The following is an 18,739-nucleotide window of genomic DNA, read 5'->3' as shown; positions in this document are numbered from 1 at the left end:
ACGTCCGTCGAGTATGATCGGTCTCTTCATACTCGCGGGTGTGTTCGCTGCGTTGATTCGTCCTCGCACTCTTAAGATCCCGTCCTCCAAGACGGGGTCCAGCCTGAATAATTTGCTGGCCCTGTTGACGGATCGCGCATCTTCTAGCCTCTTGATGTCTTCCCAGAAGCTGTCGTGCTGCGCGCGTTGCATCAGGAGTCGTTCGGCGCGTTCAACATGGCTGTACTCCATCCTTACAGCCGTGCGCTTTACTCGCATGTCGATGAACGCCAACACTCGCGCCACAGTTCGCACCAATGTTTCGTATTTGGAGAAGCGTGCGGGATCCGGTAACCAGCCGTACTTATCGGGCTGCTCGTTCACGTGGAATACGTCCACGTCGTTGTCTTCATGTACATCTCTTGTTGTGGGCCACAGCTCTTCAGCTTGGTATAAAAAGTGAGGCCCGTTGAACCAGCGCTGTTGGTTGACGCTAATGTGATTGATTCTCGTTGCGTCGTCCGCAATATTATGTTGCGTGGGCACCCACCGCCATTCGGTCTTGGTGGTGAGTTCCGCTATCTCGCCGAGTCTATGAGCGACGAATGGAGTATACCGCTTCGTGTCGTCCCTCACCCAATGCAACACGGTCGAGGAATCCGTCCAATATATCGTGCGCTTGATTTCGAATCGATGCTCGCGTTTTATGGTGTCCGCGAGTCGTGCGCCCATTACCGCCGCCTGTAATTCGAGGCGCGGTATTGTTTGTGTTCGTCGTGGTGCCACCTTCGCCTTTGCTGCGACTATCGGTACGCTGTAGTGGCCGTCTTCCTGTAGCATGCGCCAATATGCCACCGCAGCATACGCCTGCTCGCTAGCATCGCAGAACACGTGTAGCTCGACACTTTGCACTTTTGTTTTCACGTAGCACCGTTGTAGACGCAGCTGTCCCACTTGTTGCAGTTGCGCCAGCCATTCCGTGAACAATTCACTCTCTTCGTTGGGTATCGCTTCATCCCACGATAGTTGTAAACGCCAAAGACTTTGTAGAATAATCTTTGCGCGAATGGTGTAGTGGCTCAAGAGTCCCAGCGGGTCGTAGATAGACATGACCGCGCTGAGCGCTTCCCTCTTCGTCGGCGGGCGCTCTCGTTCTCGCACCTCGGCCGGCACTCGGTTCATTGATGTGTTGAAACCCAGTTCGTCACGTTCAGCGTCCCACATGAGGCCCAATATTTTTGGAGTCTGCTGTGCACCCCCCAGCTGGGTCGGCGTTGTGGCGCGTAGTTCCCTCGGTATGTCTTTCAACACGTGCTCGTTGCTTGCGCTCCATTCGCGTAACGTGAAGCCCGCTGCCGCATGCACTATCTGCGTTTCTTTAATGGCTCGACGTGCTTCCTCCACGCTGTTATAGCTAACGACCATATCATCCATGTAATGGCCGTTGGTGATGGCCTCCAATGCCATCGGGTATTCATCGGCGTGCATTTGCGCATTGTGATTGCGTACGTAATGCGCCATAAACGGTGAGCTCGCCGCACCGAAGATCATTGAAGTCATCTTATAATGTTGCGGCGGGGAGTTGCGTTCGTTCCCGCGCCACAGAAACTGTTGTGCAGGCTGATCTTCGGCGCGTATTTTAATTTGTAGGAACATTTCTTTTATGTCCGCTGTCACCGCCACGGCTCTTTCTCTAAACCGGAATAGTATTCCCGGTAGGGGCAACAGTAGGTCGGGCCCCTCTAATAATTCGTCGTTGAGACATATACCATGACTTTGTGCCGCTGAGTCGAACACAAGTCTCTGTTTGCCTGGCTTGTTCGGGTTGCTGACGGCGAAGTGCGGCAAATACCAACACACGGCGCTCTCGGACTCTGTACCGTCGCAAGGCACTGCGTATTTCTTTTGAAGCAAGTTGTTTATTTGTCGCGTATATTCTGCGGCGAACTCCGGTGCGCCATCCATCCTCTTTTCTATTCCGTGAAGCCGATGCAGAGCGGTATTGTAGCTGAGGGGCATGGTTACGCCCTCACGCTTCCATGGCAAGCCGACTTCGTATCCGCTCTCGGTCTTCTTTATTGTTTGTTGTAACGTTGACATGGCTCGCTTGTCGTTGTCATTAACGCGGGGCTTGTTCGCGACGCATAAAGCTTCAATTTTGAAGTGTTCGTCCACCGCGTCGTGCAGCTGTTGATCACGTCGCTCCCGGTTGACGTGAATATGTAGCACGTTGTTCCTTTCGATAAGCGCTCGTTGAGGTGCCGTTCCATGCACCACCCAGCCAAGTCGTGTTTTCGAGGCGGCGGGTTCATTGGGGCCGCCTGTGCGCAGCTCTCTTAATACTATATATTCCCAATGGTCGGTCCCGACGAGCAGTCCCGCGCGCGCTCGTTCGTAACATACCTCACTAGTGGGTATATCGCGCAGGTGCTCGTACTGAAGTAGTGACTCGGGTATCGACTGTTGGCGTAGCTTGAGTCCCTTCATTGTTCGTGCTTTTAGCGTGTATATAGTCTCGTCCCCTCCTTTCAGTTTTATGGAAACAAACTTGCTGTTCTTTTCACGTTGACGTATATTCGCGCCGTATATTTGAAGAGGCGCCGTGGGACCCTCGGCTCCTATCTGCTGCGCAAGATATTCGTCGATGAGTGTTATTGTTGATCCCTCATACTACAGAAGAAAGCGTTCTGTCTTGTCGACGCTCCACCCATCAACGCGCGCCGGGCGCCTCGATCCTTCAACGCTCGTCTACAATCATCAAATACATTAAATATTTCTTTTTATCGAACGAATGAGCATCATGAGTCGTGCACTTTTGGATTTGCCAATTTTTTATTACTTGCGTCATTAAAACCTTTTATAATGATATTTCATGTAATATATAATACCATCTTCCCTACCGGAGCAAAATAAAATATTTAATATTTGGGATTCATTTTTTAAAAACATGAACTCGGAAATCAGACTCGGAGTAAAGAGCTAGATTTCTTTGGGATGTCAGACCGAGTCTGAATTTTCATGACGACTTCAACAGACACTTCTTAACCAATGGACTAGGGCCTAAGCTAAAAAACAAACCTAACAGATCCTTCGCGCCTTTTAGTGGGTCATTTCACCTTTCAAAATTTCGAAATTATCCTCATGTTATATTCAATACATATCTTGTAAGGCTACATATTGTGAATACCATATAAAACAAAAGCTGTTTCTTCCTGTGTCGTCATACTTTACTCGCATTCACTCATTAATCCTCTAATTTTTTTGTAAAACTCTATACATATTTTATAACCTATGTTATTTGTGTTTGTTAGGGAATTATGCTGCTTTTTGTAGTTGATTTTAAAACGTATTTTTATAGTTTAATTTAGCTTTATTATTACTTTTATAGAATAATTTGTTTGTTTGAACTTTTCATGTTATTAATTGACTCCTAGTCCTATTGAGGTAACAAAATTTCATTTAATAATTTTATTTTTATGTCATCTATATATGCCTTAGAGGTTTTTAATCTGTGCCCGTTTTTATCTATCTGTGACATCTGTCAATGTCAATCGTTCTGTGATATCTCAATTGAATTAGTCCTGCCCTCGCTCATAATGTATTTTTAAATTAATACATTAGAGGCTATGGTAATATAAAATTTACACGCATGCCTCGATCTTTTTAGTTTTTTATATTGTTTTATTATCGTTTTACTTATAAGCCGTCTTAATATAACACTCTTTCTTTTGTTTGTACATAGATTCATTGTTTACTGAAATAAAATCATAGAGGTACTGTACATAGAGCAGAGAGCCAAGTCACCGGGTCCCCAAGTCTGCTAACTAAAGCTTCAATTGTGCCTCATTTGGTTCATGTCAACCAAAATGGTTTGACAGATTTGGTAGTCTGCTAAATATTTATCATCAAAGGTGTTCCATTGAAACAGTCGAATCCAATCGATGCGAATGTATATGAATAAAAAGTTCGACATATGGCATTGTTATGTTATCTGTATTTTATATAACTAAGCGACAAATATGTATACAACATTGCTAATTACGCGCCAAAAAATGAAAAAAATTTAAAAAAAAACTACAGTTCCTGCATTAGCGCGTATTTTTTGTTTTGTGTTCAATGTTATTTTTATTATTTTGTATAATATACAGCATACAAAAAGTAATGTTTATTCAATGATTAACCCTACTTTTTACAAATTCTACAAATATATAAGGCAAAGGTTCGTAAGAATCTATAGATGTATGTTTGTATCTTTTTCATGTTAAAACCACTGAACGGATTTTGATGATAATTGGCATGACTTATGTACCACATAACTCATAAGCCGTGGGAATACTTGCTTTCACCCCTTTTTACGTCCAGGTGAAACCGTGCGTTACAGCTAGTACAATTTTATGAAAACTAAATTTGCCTCAAATTCCCACTACTTTGAAGTGATGTTAATCAAAATTATACAAAATCTAAAAAAAAAAAAATCGAAAATTGAAGACATTAAAAAAATATATATTATATTGAGGGGGGTTTAAAAACGGTAATAGACCACGAATCAATAGAAGATTGTGTCTATTTGTTACGAAGAAAAGTAGTTCTTCCTCCAGTTTATTCACGTTCAAAGTTCCCGCGAATGCAGTCGCGGGCAACTAGTTATAAATAAAGACGAAAGATTAAACATTTTTCACGTGTCATTGGGAGAGGGGAAACAAGAAAGAAATATAATAATTAGAATAATTTAGATTTAATGCAAATTGTTGCAATAACTGAAAACTCGTGAAACCATGTCAAAACCCAATATAACTTCATGAATATTTATTAAAATTACTTTTATAATAAGGTTATTACCATTTATTGAGGCGATTTAACGGCACATAATTAATGAAAAATCATTATTATCAAATACAAATTTACATAACAAATTACGTAAAATAATGAAGTTATATGTGAAGAACTCATTTGCAATTCAAATTGGAATATTTTTATGTTTTGCTATTTTTTTTAATTAAATCTATGGCCAGTTAATAGCTATTGTTGATAAGATCAATGATACCTAATCTTTAACTTTTATATGGCCTTTTGGTTTTACAGCTATTATTTTTTATCCTTCTAATATTATAAACGCGAAAGTTTGTAAGTATGTATGGATGGATGTATGTACGAATATTTGTTACTCTTTCAGGCAAAAACTACTGAACCGATTGCAATGAAATTTGGTAGGCTGGACAACTGGAATAACACATAGGCAACGTACAATTTTTCACACAGACACAGACTTAAACGGGTGAAACCGCGGGCGCAGCTTTGATTGAATAATTACTTTCAAAGAAAATTTTATAATAAATTCGATAATGGCTATGGACAAAAGAGCGAGGTACGTGCTCGTGCACGACACTTAGCGAGTGCAATGATCAAAACATATCAATTTGATAGATGTTTTCAATTGATAATTAAAAAAAAAACTTCCAATTGACAGAACTAAACCAAATTTAAATCGGAAAACGCGGCAGACACCAGCTTTTAGTCCAAGAAAATGGGTAGGGTAAATGCGAATTTGAGATTAAAACTTGAATTTTTGATATAATTTACTTTGAGGAAATTTCAAAAAAACAACTTTTTTAATTTTTTTTCACCTCTTCTCGGGGGTGAATTTAAAAAAAACTTTCACAGTTCGTTTTTAGATTCCTCAAAGTAAATTATATCAAAAATTCAAGTTTTAATCTCAAATTCGCATTTACCCTACCCATTTTCTTGGACTATTTCAAATAAAAAAGAATAAAATGTATATTAAAAAAAAAACACGCTATTATTACAGAATCAACTAATTTGTCTTATTTGCTCTTAAATTGAGTACCTATACGCAAAGAAATTATTTGGCGATCCCCATCAGGATAACAAAATAAACTCCTTAAATAGTTATATTATGACCTATGCTTGATAACTGTACAACGTTTGAATTCAATCTGTACTTTTAAAGTGGATCAAAATTGTTCTAAATGAGTCTCTAAGAAAAACTTTCTCACTCAACGCAGACGAGGCGACGACGCGCATCGCCAAACATTAAAATTTATATACCATATTTGGCATTTACACCATATTTTTTAATGTAGGTAGTGTTTTATTTGTATTGAATAAGTAATCCTTGAGCGTGTTTGTTAATATTATATTAACAAAGCGATTGCGAGGTCATTAATCACTTAATAACTGATGCCGCATTCATGCTAATGGATTCCGATATAACCATTTTTGTATAAGAATTGAGCAATGTATGTAACCCCGAAGAAGTGTTAGCACAAAGATTCGTTTATTTTAAAACCTCATTCAATTTGTAAATTACTAGCTGACCCAGTGAACTCTGTACCGTGGAATGTGTACTGGCTATTTCTTTTTTTTTGTTAAAAACGTCAGTGACCAAATTATATATTAATTTTAAATAGGTTTATTCGCTCTTACTTTGATGTTGATTAATTGATTCTACCATAATTCAAAAGACATATTTATAATATAAAACTACGATTAAGTTCATAAATTCATACAGCTTACATAATATAACATCAACTCGATATAATATAACATTTATTTTTTATAAGAATTTAAATCGAAAGAAGTAAGTAGACAAAATTTTAATGGAACCATACGGAAGGTACTAGTTTTAAATAAAACAAAATCGGTTCAGTAAAAACTTATAAGATAACAAACACAAAAATACAGTAAATTTTAAAAGCTCCTTTTTTGAAATCGGTATAAAATATATTATGTACTCTGTTTGAAACGAACTAGGTACAAGCGTATGACTATTTTTGAAGATAAGTTTTTTAGGGTCCCGTACGAAAAAGAGTACAACGGGACCTTGTTACTAACACTTCGCTGTGTGTCTGTTTGTCCATTTGTCTATCACTAGGCCGTATAGCCTAATGAATACACAATATAAATTTTCTGAAACGATTTTACTGTTCAACTTATTTGTACGGAACCGACCGCGTGTCCTACTCGCACTTCATCCATTATAGTTTGGGTTCGTTAGACATAGAGGGTTTTAGTCCAATAACACACCTTATTAATCACACAAAAGAACATTTATTAACATTTGTTTTCTTTTGTTAACCGTACTTATAACGCTAAGCGAGTAAAAATTATGTAAAAAATTGTATTTCTCTGTAAGTGATTTAATTGTAATCTTTAGAGAAATAAATATATTTAACCGTAAAAAAGCACAGATAACAACAGATTGCTTATTATTATTAGATTCAACAGAACAATAATCTATAACGCAGTGGACTATTGCGTCGGCAGTTAATAACCTAACTGCGTAGAGTATATCAACATTCATAATACCCGTATTGTTATACTTCTCTTTGTTTATAATATTATGTACTGCATCCCGGTACCTCGCGGGTGGTTTTCGTTCCCTACCGGCGCGCGAGGTTGCCGCACCGCTTCACGCTATAACATATTTGCATTAATCTAGCCATACAACAATAATTTTAAATTTGATAATTTATTTATCGAGGAAGGCTAGTCTAGGCAATATAACATCACGCTATGTAGAATAAAATTTTCGATCCATTGTTATTTATATGAAAGCAAGTTATCTTACTTTGGATCTATGTTAACTATCTAACTCGATGATAATTAATCTTCCAAATTACGGCCGTCACAAAATGTCAGATGATTATATAATTTTCACCACTCCCTCGAAACGGATATCAAACGAAAGGGCTTGTAAAAAACTATATGTCAAATTCAGAATGGCCGACAATACAAAACATTTTTTAAATTTAATTGTTTTCACTGCATAGTACAAAGCAAAGTCGCGTCTATGCCGTATGAATGTATGGTTAGATCCTTAAAACTACACAACGGACTTTGATGTTTTTATTTCAATAAATATATAATAACACTAGCTGCACGCCCCGGCTCCGCCCGGGTTGTCATTTATCGTAATTAAAATTATTTAAACTATCCTATCTCTCAAGTTGGATCGAACTGCACATGGGGTGTGAATTTTATTATAATCAGTTAAGTGGTTTAGGAGTCCATTGAGGACAAACATTGTGACACGAGATTTATATATATTAAGATTGATAAAAAACCGCGGGCAAAAGCTCATATTTGAAGGCAAGACCGCCTTTTTTTAACTAGCACCGAAGTGAAAGAAATAACTGGGAACTGAAACGTTTCCTCTGGTTCTGTAACACTCAAACGACCTCAAGTTTTTCATTTCATATTTTTCTTCATTAACTCCATTTGAGAATGTTTGTATCATTAAGTTGCTTCGCACATTTCTTGCTAACATTAATTGTGCAATCTACATGTTCCGTTCATGAAATGAATGTAGGTAACATTGCATTTAATTTATTATATAATAATTGACAAAAACATGATAATTTAGAAACTTTGCTATCAACTTGCATGGGCATTCACTAATAAATTACAAAATAAGTAGCGGGGAAAAGGTCATAAGTCACCGTCATACAGTATCAATAATAGTTAATTCAAAGCCGTACTTACGTACGCATCAAATTGTACGGCTTCCCGCCTTTGTACCAATGTCCATTGAGAAAAAAAAAATAAGTAGCTGTCAGAAGCCGCGGTAATTAATTTTAAAATGTAAATCGAGTGTTTGCGCGCGAAAAGTAAACATTCGAAATTGCGTTACAGATTAAATAAAAAAATTGACCAAGGAGGTTTAGTGAAAAAGGTTGTGTGGTAAATTTAATATGAAGATTATTGTTGGATTACTTCTGGTAAGTTTTTCTAGAAAATATGAATTGAATAAAATATAATTACAGTAAAAGTTGTATCTAAATAATAATAAAATATATTGTGTTGCAAAGACACACTCTTTTTTATTTAAAATTCAAATATTGTTGATCGTTAAGACTAAATGAAAAAGATATATGTTACAGAGACAAAATAACACAAGACGAAGGTTCTAATGTTATATTATGCTGTTATTATTATAAACATCAAGTTATACTTGAATTATGCTCAAGTACTGGATGAATATATTAGTTTATAATTATTACATTTATTTATTTCAATATTATGTATATTTCAATACTAAACTTTAAATAATGTATGCATATTTTTTACTTGCCCTGGCTACGCCTGGGTTGAAGATAAATCACAAACATGCGAATCGGGAAAAATAGGTAGTATTCTAATGAAATTCAATCATTTTTAATATCGATAAGCAATTGTAATATAGCTGTAAGGCCTTAAATTCATTCTTAATTATTAAGATATTATTTACGCTTACGAGTTGCGCTTAAAGTAAAGGCATTTTTTATGTAATAACGAGTAAAATATGAACTGGTGATTTGCCTGATGTTTTCCGAACACCACCACCCATGAACTTTTGTAGATGAAGGGCCACTGCAAATGCGTTGCCCGCTTTTAAGGGGTAAAGGTATAAGGAAAGGACCGACGATGGTAATAAAGGATTGGACCGGGAAGAGTGAAGTAAGGATAAATGTATATAAATTAACTATTTCCAACATTTTTTACATATTATAAGACTATTATGAATGTAAAAGCATTTTGTTATTCTTTCACATCGCAAAAGAGAGATTTTATGATAATTACACTTTGTGTCTGGAGATAGTTAGGAGGCTAAAGAGTGACATAGGCCCCTTTTAACATCTCATTTGGGGGAAATATCTACTAACATACACAAAGACACCTCTTTTTTTTATTTAGAAGTCGACTAAATAACTTCTGTACGTTGAATATTTTTTTAAAAGAGTGCATGACTAAGCATATAACTATACGTCAATATTACGGGATTTGCCACTAAAGAAAACGTAGAAGAAGAATTAGGATAATGCATAGATTTAATATAAAATATAGATTTAATTTGGAAAAAAATAAAGATTTTAGGGATAGAAGTGGAACACAAAAAGTAAAATCGCGCACATTTTTTAAATGAGGTTAGGTCTATAAATATAATAGATGTTTCTGAAAGCAACAAAACCCTTGCTGCATCAAATAGCTCAAAACTCAAACAGTTATTTATTCAATTAGACTTCTTATAGAAGCACTTTTCAATCGTCATAACATAGTTTTACATTTATCACCGGTTCGGAAAGCTTTTACAGAGAAGACGCAAGAACCTCCGTAGTGGTTGAAGAGATATGATAAACCTAATGACCTAGAGAATGTCATACTGATTCTTCTAAGAAAATTCACAAATAGTATTTTCTAGCCTACGCGAGCGAAGCCGCACGTGGAAGGCTAGTATATCCATAAAACTAATTTACATAAAAATCTACACGAATGAAATAAAATAAAATATACACCATTTTATTTATTACGATGCTAAAATTTTATACGTTAATTAAAGAGAATGATAAACCACTTTCAGTATTTCTTGATTCATCGCGAACTGTAAATCCGATATGTTTTAGCGAGTAACCTCAACATCGCTGTTTCTAACAATAAAAGTAATAAAAAGTAATAAATTCAGTGTTGCGGTGTAATGTCACATTCATACTAATATTATAAATTCGACATAACTCAGTCTCTCTGTCTGTCTGCTACGCTGTCACGTCTAAGCCACTGAACCGATTTTAATGAAATTTGGCACAAACATCCTATCCTACTAATATTATAAATGAGAAAGCAAGTAAGGATGTGTGTATGTTTGTTGCTCTTTCACGCAAAGACTATGGAACCGATTGTAATGAAATTTGGAACGTAGACAGCTGGAAATCTGGAATAACACATAGGCAACTTTTTATCCCGATATCCTACGGGATACGGACTTACGCGGGTGAGACCGCGGGGCGCAGCTAGTAGACAATAAGTTGAGAAAGGACATAAGCTACTCCGATTTCAACGCATGCGAAGCCGCGGGCAAAGTTTAGTTAGTAATTACTTCCAACTTAAAAAATTCAAAAATTTATAGGTATTGTCGTTTAAATTAGATATATTCATTGTAGGATTTCTTTGTACAATTACCTACTTGCGCATACGACATTTTTACGACTCAAAGGTCTCTTCAAGTATTTAAAATAGTCTATTTCATATTAAACCTCTTTACACCTCATTCAACGATATTTTAACGAATTTATTTTTACCCGCCGGTTACATGTATGGATACAACTCCCACCTCCCCAAATTTTTTATAAATAAAACTTTATAACTTTATTGCTAATAATCTATCTTCATATATCATCATCATCAGCCCATATATGTTCCCACTGCTGGGACACAGGCCTCCTATGAGGGTTGATACCTATAACCTATACCTATAACCCTCATAGGAGGCCTGTATCTTCATATATAATTTCCTAAAAATATGACAATATGACTAGTGGCTTTTTCGTGATAGACACACATCTTCACAGATCAGACAAACAGAAAAATAATTACGTAACCATTGTTTTAGGGTGTCTAAAACGAAAGAAAGAAAGAAAGAAAATACATTTATTTGGACATGGACTTCATAATAATTATAAAAAACGTTGAAGAACAAAACAATTTTACATCTTATCAATAACAAAAAAAGTATCATATCACCACGAAATAAGATCTAATTCAGCATTTGCTAGAAAACTGTATAAATTGCACAATAAATTAATTCCCATTAAAAAAGAAATGCTTATGAGCTTACTCGTTAAAATGTTGGCCACCCCTATTATTTACGCGATTGACACATACATTATTAACGAAGATAACATTACAAATAGAAAAATAGACGATTAGACAAAAATACCATAAATAACCATAAAATACCATAATGAACAGAAACGGTTGGGTTACTGTTCGCCCGCTTCGCCCGTGGTACATATATAGCCTATAGCCTTCCTCAATAAATGGGCTATAAAACACTGAAAGAATTTTTCAAATCGTACCAGTAGTTCCTAAGATAAGTGAGTTCAAACAAACAAACAAACTCTTCAGCTTTATAATATTAGTATAGATAGTGTAAAGATATATGCATGTGTTTAAATCGTCCATTCACCACTCTTACATCATACAACTTTCTCCGTAAAGAAATATTCGTATGATCAATGAGTGTTGTCATTATATATTTACAACTAGCAAACCAGGCGAACTCCGTTTCGCCACCAGATGGCTGTATGTGAAAAATGATTTTCCGGCTTTTCAGTTGAAATTTTTCCTGAATTTTCTATGCTATAAACCTCACAGAGCTCGAGACCTTTCCAACGAATGCAAAACCGTGGAAATCGGTTCGTGCGTTCTGGAGTTATAGCGTCAGGAAGGAAAACCCGACTTATTTTTATATAGTAGATGATTAAATTAAACATTACACAACTAAACTAGATGTAAGTAGTCAATAGGTATGTGATTTATTTATTTATTTAACACTTTATTGTGCTGGTATACAAATAAACCTTAAAAATAAAAGACTTACAACTAGACCAGCACAGAAGACGACCTTATCACTAAAGTGATCTCTTCCAGGCAACCCACTGTGTAAAGAAATAGTAAAAAGCAGGAGGTAGGTTTTAAGTACATAAATATATTAACTTTGAATGTTTAATCTATATATAGTGACTAGGTTTTCGCCTGCGGATTCGCCCGCGTAGAATTCGCTTATATCGCGCGACATGGTAAGGACTAAGGAGTATTTTCTTCGCATTAAAAAGTATTGTTTGTTCATTCCGACGTTTAGCTCCATCTTCATACCAAGTTTCATCAAAATTTGTTTGACAATTACGAACTCTCATACAAACTTTCATCCCGTCTTTCAACCTTTTTTCACGATAAAAAGTATCCTATGTCCTTTCCCAAGTTCAGTTCTATCTTCATACCAAATTTTGTCAAAATCGGTTCAGTGGTTTAGGCGTGAAAGCGTAACAGACAGACAGAGTTACTTTCGCATTTATAATATTAGTAGAGATTTAGTTGTGACAGCCCTAACTGTGCCCTAACGCTGGCAACACAGTTCTATATAAATTTTGCAACTCTGTAACATTTAAGTATGTACTTAAAAATCTAACGCACTTCACTTCAATAAGCGAGTGGCACTTAACACTTACAAAGGTCGGTATACGCAATCGTTTCAAACTAAACTATGTAAGATTTACAATGTTTCTTAAATCTGAACTATTTTAATATATTATTTTAACGCTGAAGAGTTTTATTGAACGATTCAATATCAAGTCTGGTTCGAATTAAAAGTAATTTTCAAGAGATTGCAAATAATTATTTAAAAAAGAATTTAACCGACTTCAAAACCACTTAAAAGCGAAAAACAAATAAAAATGGTCACTACCACTCATCTATTTGAAGTCGCAATACCTAGTTGCATATTTTTAAAGAAACTGCGTCCCACGAATAAAACTACCGGCTTAATTTTTAGTTTTAAAGTAAACTAGCTTTTGCCCGCGGCTTCGCACGCGTTAAATTGAGAGCAGTTTAGTAGATGTTATCTAATATATAAAATTCTCGTGTCACAGTTTTCGTTACCATATTCCTCCGAAACGGCTTGACCGATTTTGATGAAATTTTTTGTGCTTATCCGGTATTTATGAGAATCGGCCAACATCTATTATTCGTACCCCTAAATGATAAGAGTAAGGCAGAACAGCGTTTCCCGGGTGCAGCTAGTTATACATATAAATCTTTCTCTTGAATCACAGTATCTATTAAATAAACCATAAAAATCCGTAGCGTAGTTTTAAACATTTAAGCATACATAGAGACATAGGGACATAAAAAGCGACTTTGTTTTATACTATGTAGTGATAAAGTGCTTTAAAAAATTCTAAATTAAATCTTTAAAACTACGCAACGGATTTTGATAATTTTTTTTTAATAGATAGAGTAATTCAAGAGGAAGGTTTATATATATTATAACTAGCTGCACCCGGCAAACGCTGTTCTGCCTTACTCTGATTATTTAGAGGTATGAAAAATAGATGTTAGCCGATTCTCAAACATACCCGATATGCACACAAAATTTCATAAGAATCGGTCAAGCCGTTTCAGAGGAGTATGGCAACGAAAACTGTGACACGAGAATTTTATATATTAGATAACATTTATTAAACTACTCTATATTGAACATATACAAAGACACGGGATAAAGCTAGTATAATAATAACAGCGAGTAGTATTAAAGGTTTCCGACTGGCGGGTATGACTAGGCAATCGGAAACCTTTAATATTAAATCAATAATGTATTTCATAGGCTTATTGCAATAATTTAAACGCAATTGATTTCCTGATTCTAAATAAACATATTTTTATAATGTGAGTTTATGTTAACATTTATAATATATGTGTGTATATCCTACTTATATTATAAATGCGAAAATTTGTAAGGAAGTGTGCGTGTTTGTTGCTCTTTCACTCAAAAACCGATTGCAATGAAGTTTGGTACGTAGGCAGCTGGACAATCGGAATAACATATAGGCAACTTTTTATCCCGATATTCCTACGGGATACGGACTTACGCGGGTGAAACCACGGGGCGCAGCTAGTGTATAATAATTTAATTTAAAAATGTTCAGAACAGATATTTTTCCTTGAAGAAATTTTTTTAAAGCTGATATAATTTTTAGAGGGAGGATTAAAGTAATTATTATATAACAAAAAACCAATCCGCCTTCAAACTGTCAGATTTACATCAAATTTAATTGGGAATACATGGCAGGCACCAGCTATCAAATGAAAACATAATCATAATAATCGGTTCTCCCAGTAATAAGATATGAGATAACAAACGCAAAAATAAAGTCGTATTGATGACCTCCTCCATTGTTTTAAGTCGGTTTATAAAACCCCCATTTGTTTCTTTGTAATTTTCGCTTCATAACTTGGACACAGCACATTTATTGAACCACAAAAATTAATTATTAATAAAATTACTTCTTCTTTGTTCTAAGGAACAAAATTCAACTTACAATTTCAAATTGTCCAAAGAACGGAAAATAATCTTCTTATATATAAAATTCTCGTGTCACAGTTTTCGTTGCCAAACTCCTCCGAAACGGCTTGACCGATTCCTCTGAAATTTGGTAAGCATATTGGGTAGGTCTGAGAATCGGCCAACATCTATTTTTTATCCCGATATTCCTACGGGATACGGACTTACGCGGGTGAAACCGCGGGGCGCAGCTAGTATATTATAATAGTTTAAAAAAACTAAAAAACACGCTTTTATCATGTTTTGAAATTGAAAACTGGAATAATTTTATCAAATTAGTGTATTGTCATCGGTCCTCAATAAATCTACAAAGTTTGAACGAAATCTGGCCGTTTAAAGTGGGTCAAAATCGCGCCCAAAGAAGTCGGTTACAAACAAACATACAGGTGAAGCTAATAAAAAGCGTGTAAAAAGAAAAAAGACCAAATTGAAATAATGTGACCACACCGGTGGCATCGACTTATAATTATAACAAACTAGCATTCCGCCCGCGACTTTGCTCGCGTAGTCACGGATAAGATAGACCCGGGGTGTGACCGACAAAGTTCCCGTTCCCGTTAGATTTCCGGGATAAAAACTATCCTATGTCCTTTCTCGGGTCTAAAACTATCTCTGTACCAAATTTCAACATAATCGGTTTAGCCGTTCTTGAGTTATAAATAGTGTAACTAACACGACTTTCTTTTATATATATAGACTAGCTGCGCCCCCCGGTTTCACCCGCGTAAGGCCGTATCCCGTAGGAATAACGGGATAAAAAGTTGCCTGTATGTTATTCCAGATGTCTAGCTGTCTTCCTACCAAATTTCATTGCAATCGGTTCAGTGGTTTTTGCGTGAAATAGCAACAAACACACACACACACATCCTTACAAACTTTCGCATTTATAATATTAAGTAGGATTAAATTAAAAATTTTAAAAGACCCCCGGCCCCCGTTCTTTCTATGAGTAAGTTTAAGTTTACAATGAACTTTCCCATCATACGAAGCTATTTGAGATTCCATTCGAGTATATTTGCAGACCTTCGGTTAATCTATTTACTATCACCCCTGCAACCTTTAAACGGCTCAACCGATTTTCATTTAACATATCTAAGAACACTCGCACATAAGTCACCTTTAATACAAAAAAAAACTAAATTGAAATCAATGCATCCTTTCGGGAGTTATGACGCCACAGACAGACAGACACACACGTCAAACTTATAACCCCTCTTTTTGGCGTGGGTTGAAAAAAGACAGTCACCAAATCAGTTCACCAAATCCATAAGTTCTGAGGTAACAACCAAAATTAGTAGAATTAAGAACCTCTTCCGTTTTTTGAAGTCGGTAAACACTACGAATACGATATAGTAGTCAAATTTCGTTATTTAAAAAAGGTATCAATGATAAAAAACAAATAATGATAAATTAACGTAAAGTGATTCTCAATAAAATAAAACGTAAAGAACGAAACAAGAAATACCACAATATAAACATAAATTGATTATAATGTACAGTATTATGTTATCTGTGATTATAATAAAATAAAATAAAAAAAAAGCAGACAGCCCGCTAACAATGGGACAGTCATAAATGGTTTGTTTATGAGACAGGCGTAACCTGCGACCCTGCGCAGAGCCAGCGCTCATTTCACAACTCCAACATTGAATTATTTTCTTGAATAAATTAATACTAGACGCTCGTCCCGGCCCCGCCTGTATATCAAGATTCAAGGGAGCATCTAATTGAGATAAGATAATCACCGAAGTCAGCTCATACCCTGTAAATAATGTAAAATTTCATCTAAACTTGTTCAGTAGTTTTAGCGTGATTCACGGACAAACATCCAAACAAACTAACTTTTAAATTTACAATACTAGTGTGATGCCCCGTTTCCCGCCCGCGGCTTTGTCCGTGAAGTAAAAGCGTAAAGGATTATAAGGAAATGATACACAGACAGCCTCAGGGTTTTGGCAGCATGGTTAAATGAAGAACATAGAATCTGAAACTATGTCTGTTCCAAATTTCATCCAATTTTCAGTTCAGCGGTTTAGGTGTGAAAAAAAGACAGACAGACAGAGTTACTTTGACATTTATAATATTAGTTAGGAAAAACAAATAGAGAAAAAAAACTAAAAAATAAGAAATCTTTATTACTTTAAGATAAACATATGAATCAGACATAACACACACTTGTCTTAGATACTAAAAGTTAAATGTTAAGATGTCCTGCGGGACCATAAACGAATAACATTAATAATAAAACAGAGCAAAGCAGCGATAATTTCGTGTCAATTATTTAAACATTATATAAATAAAATTAAAATTACACAGAGGAAACTAAATAACATACTTTAAAAACAAAAAAAAGGGTACAGCGCATAGAAAACCCACTCAGAACTGTCTGTTCGCTGTCGTAGTGACAAATATACTATTGAAATATATGACGTATACCAAAATACATATACTAAATGAAACCAAATGTATCCACAGCTTTTTTTGCAAGTATAATTCTATGTGTTTCTTCATTATCGAATCATAATCAATGGCGGAGCTCGTGGAGGATTCAAGCATCACACGTGTTTGATATCATTATAATTACCTATTGACTAATCCTAACCTATAATCCTACTGATATAATAAATGCGAAAGTTTGTAAGGATGTGTGCGTTTGTTACCCTTTCACGCAAAAGCTACAGAACCGATTGTAATGAAATTTGGTACGTAGGCAGCTGGACAACTGGAATAACATATAGGCAACTTTTTATCCCGATATTCCTACGGGATATGGACTTAAAAGGGTGAAACCGCGGGGCGCAGCTAGTATTTATATAAATCGATGAAAAGAGATTGGTCAAGTGCGAGTCGGACTAGCGAAACCACGGGTAGCTAAAGAGCTACTGCAAATAATTTGAAGATTAGCTGCGCCTCGCAGTTTCACATGCGTAAATTGGTTTTTCCTTTGAATCCAATGTTCCGTATGGCAATATTGCAAAAAAGTAACCCAAGTTATTTCTCATTACATCAGCTATCTGCCAATGAAAGTCTCGTCAAAATCGGCCCAACCGTTCCAGAGATAATCGGAATAAATTGTAAAAAATATATATATGTTTCCGTGTATGTACCCTATATATGTGGTAAAAACCGTTATTTCAAGATTGCAAACAGACACTCCAATTTCATTTATCTATACTAAATTACTAATATTATAAAGCTGAAGAGTTTATTTCTTTGTTTGAAAGCACTAACCTCATAACTACTGGTCCAATTTGAAAAATTCTTTCAGTGTTAAATAGCCCATCTATTGAGGAAGGCTATATAGGCTATATATGTACCACGGGCGAAGCCGCGGCGGACTTGTTTGTATATATATGTGTAAGTACATACGTTAATTATTTTAACCATATGACTTGTTAATGATAAATTTTGAAAGAATAGAAATAATTTGATCCCGAGGCGGGATTCGAACCCGCGTTCTTTGCCAAAATGTTGTATTTATTTTAATAATGTGATTAAGAGTCGGGTTTGAATTTTTTAATCCTATTAATATTATAAATGCGAAGTTTGTAAGTATGGATGTATGGATGTTTGTTACTCTATCACGTAAAAACTGCTGAACCAATTGCAATGAAATTTGGTACGTAGACAGCTGGATAACTGGAATAACATATAGGCAACTTTTTATTCCGATATTCCTACGGGATACGGACTTACGCGGGTGAAACCGCGGGGCACAGCTAGTTAAGTATAACCTTAGTAAACTACCTTCCGCCCGCGGCTTTTCCCGCGTGGAATTGGGACATTTATGAATGATTTTGTGACTGTATACTCCTGTTTTATCCAAAGTGAGTGATTAATCGGGATAATATGTATCCTATTACCCAA

The 18,739-nt window shown here is 35.8% G+C and overlaps 2 protein-coding genes across 3 annotated transcripts in view; one reads left to right on the top strand and one right to left on the bottom strand.

The window, feature by feature from the left end:
- LOC119839325 overlaps positions 1-2,466 on the bottom strand; it is a 4,482-nt gene extending 2,016 nt beyond the window's left edge. Inside the window, exon 1 of the mRNA XM_038365570.1 lies at positions 3-2,466. Coding sequence (XP_038221498.1) covers positions 3-2,466 — 2,464 coding nt within the window. The remainder of the gene's footprint in view (positions 1-2) is intronic.
- A 5,987-nt stretch (positions 2,467-8,453) lies between these two features.
- The window catches only part of LOC119839348 (endocuticle structural glycoprotein SgAbd-1-like), a 29,364-nt gene continuing 19,078 nt past the window's right edge, over positions 8,454-18,739 (top strand). For both annotated transcript variants that reach the window (XM_038365607.1, XM_038365606.1), the window contains exon 1: positions 8,454-8,717. In XM_038365607.1, the coding sequence (XP_038221535.1) occupies positions 8,691-8,717 (27 nt within the window). In that variant the 5' untranslated portion in view covers positions 8,454-8,690. The remainder of the gene's footprint in view (positions 8,718-18,739) is intronic.

Source organism: Zerene cesonia, unplaced genomic scaffold (genome assembly GCF_012273895.1).
Source record: "Zerene cesonia ecotype Mississippi unplaced genomic scaffold, Zerene_cesonia_1.1 Zces_u012, whole genome shotgun sequence".
In the NCBI taxonomy this organism is placed as follows: domain Eukaryota; kingdom Metazoa; phylum Arthropoda; class Insecta; order Lepidoptera; family Pieridae; genus Zerene; species Zerene cesonia.
This window is presented reverse-complemented; position numbering and strand designations above follow the sequence as displayed.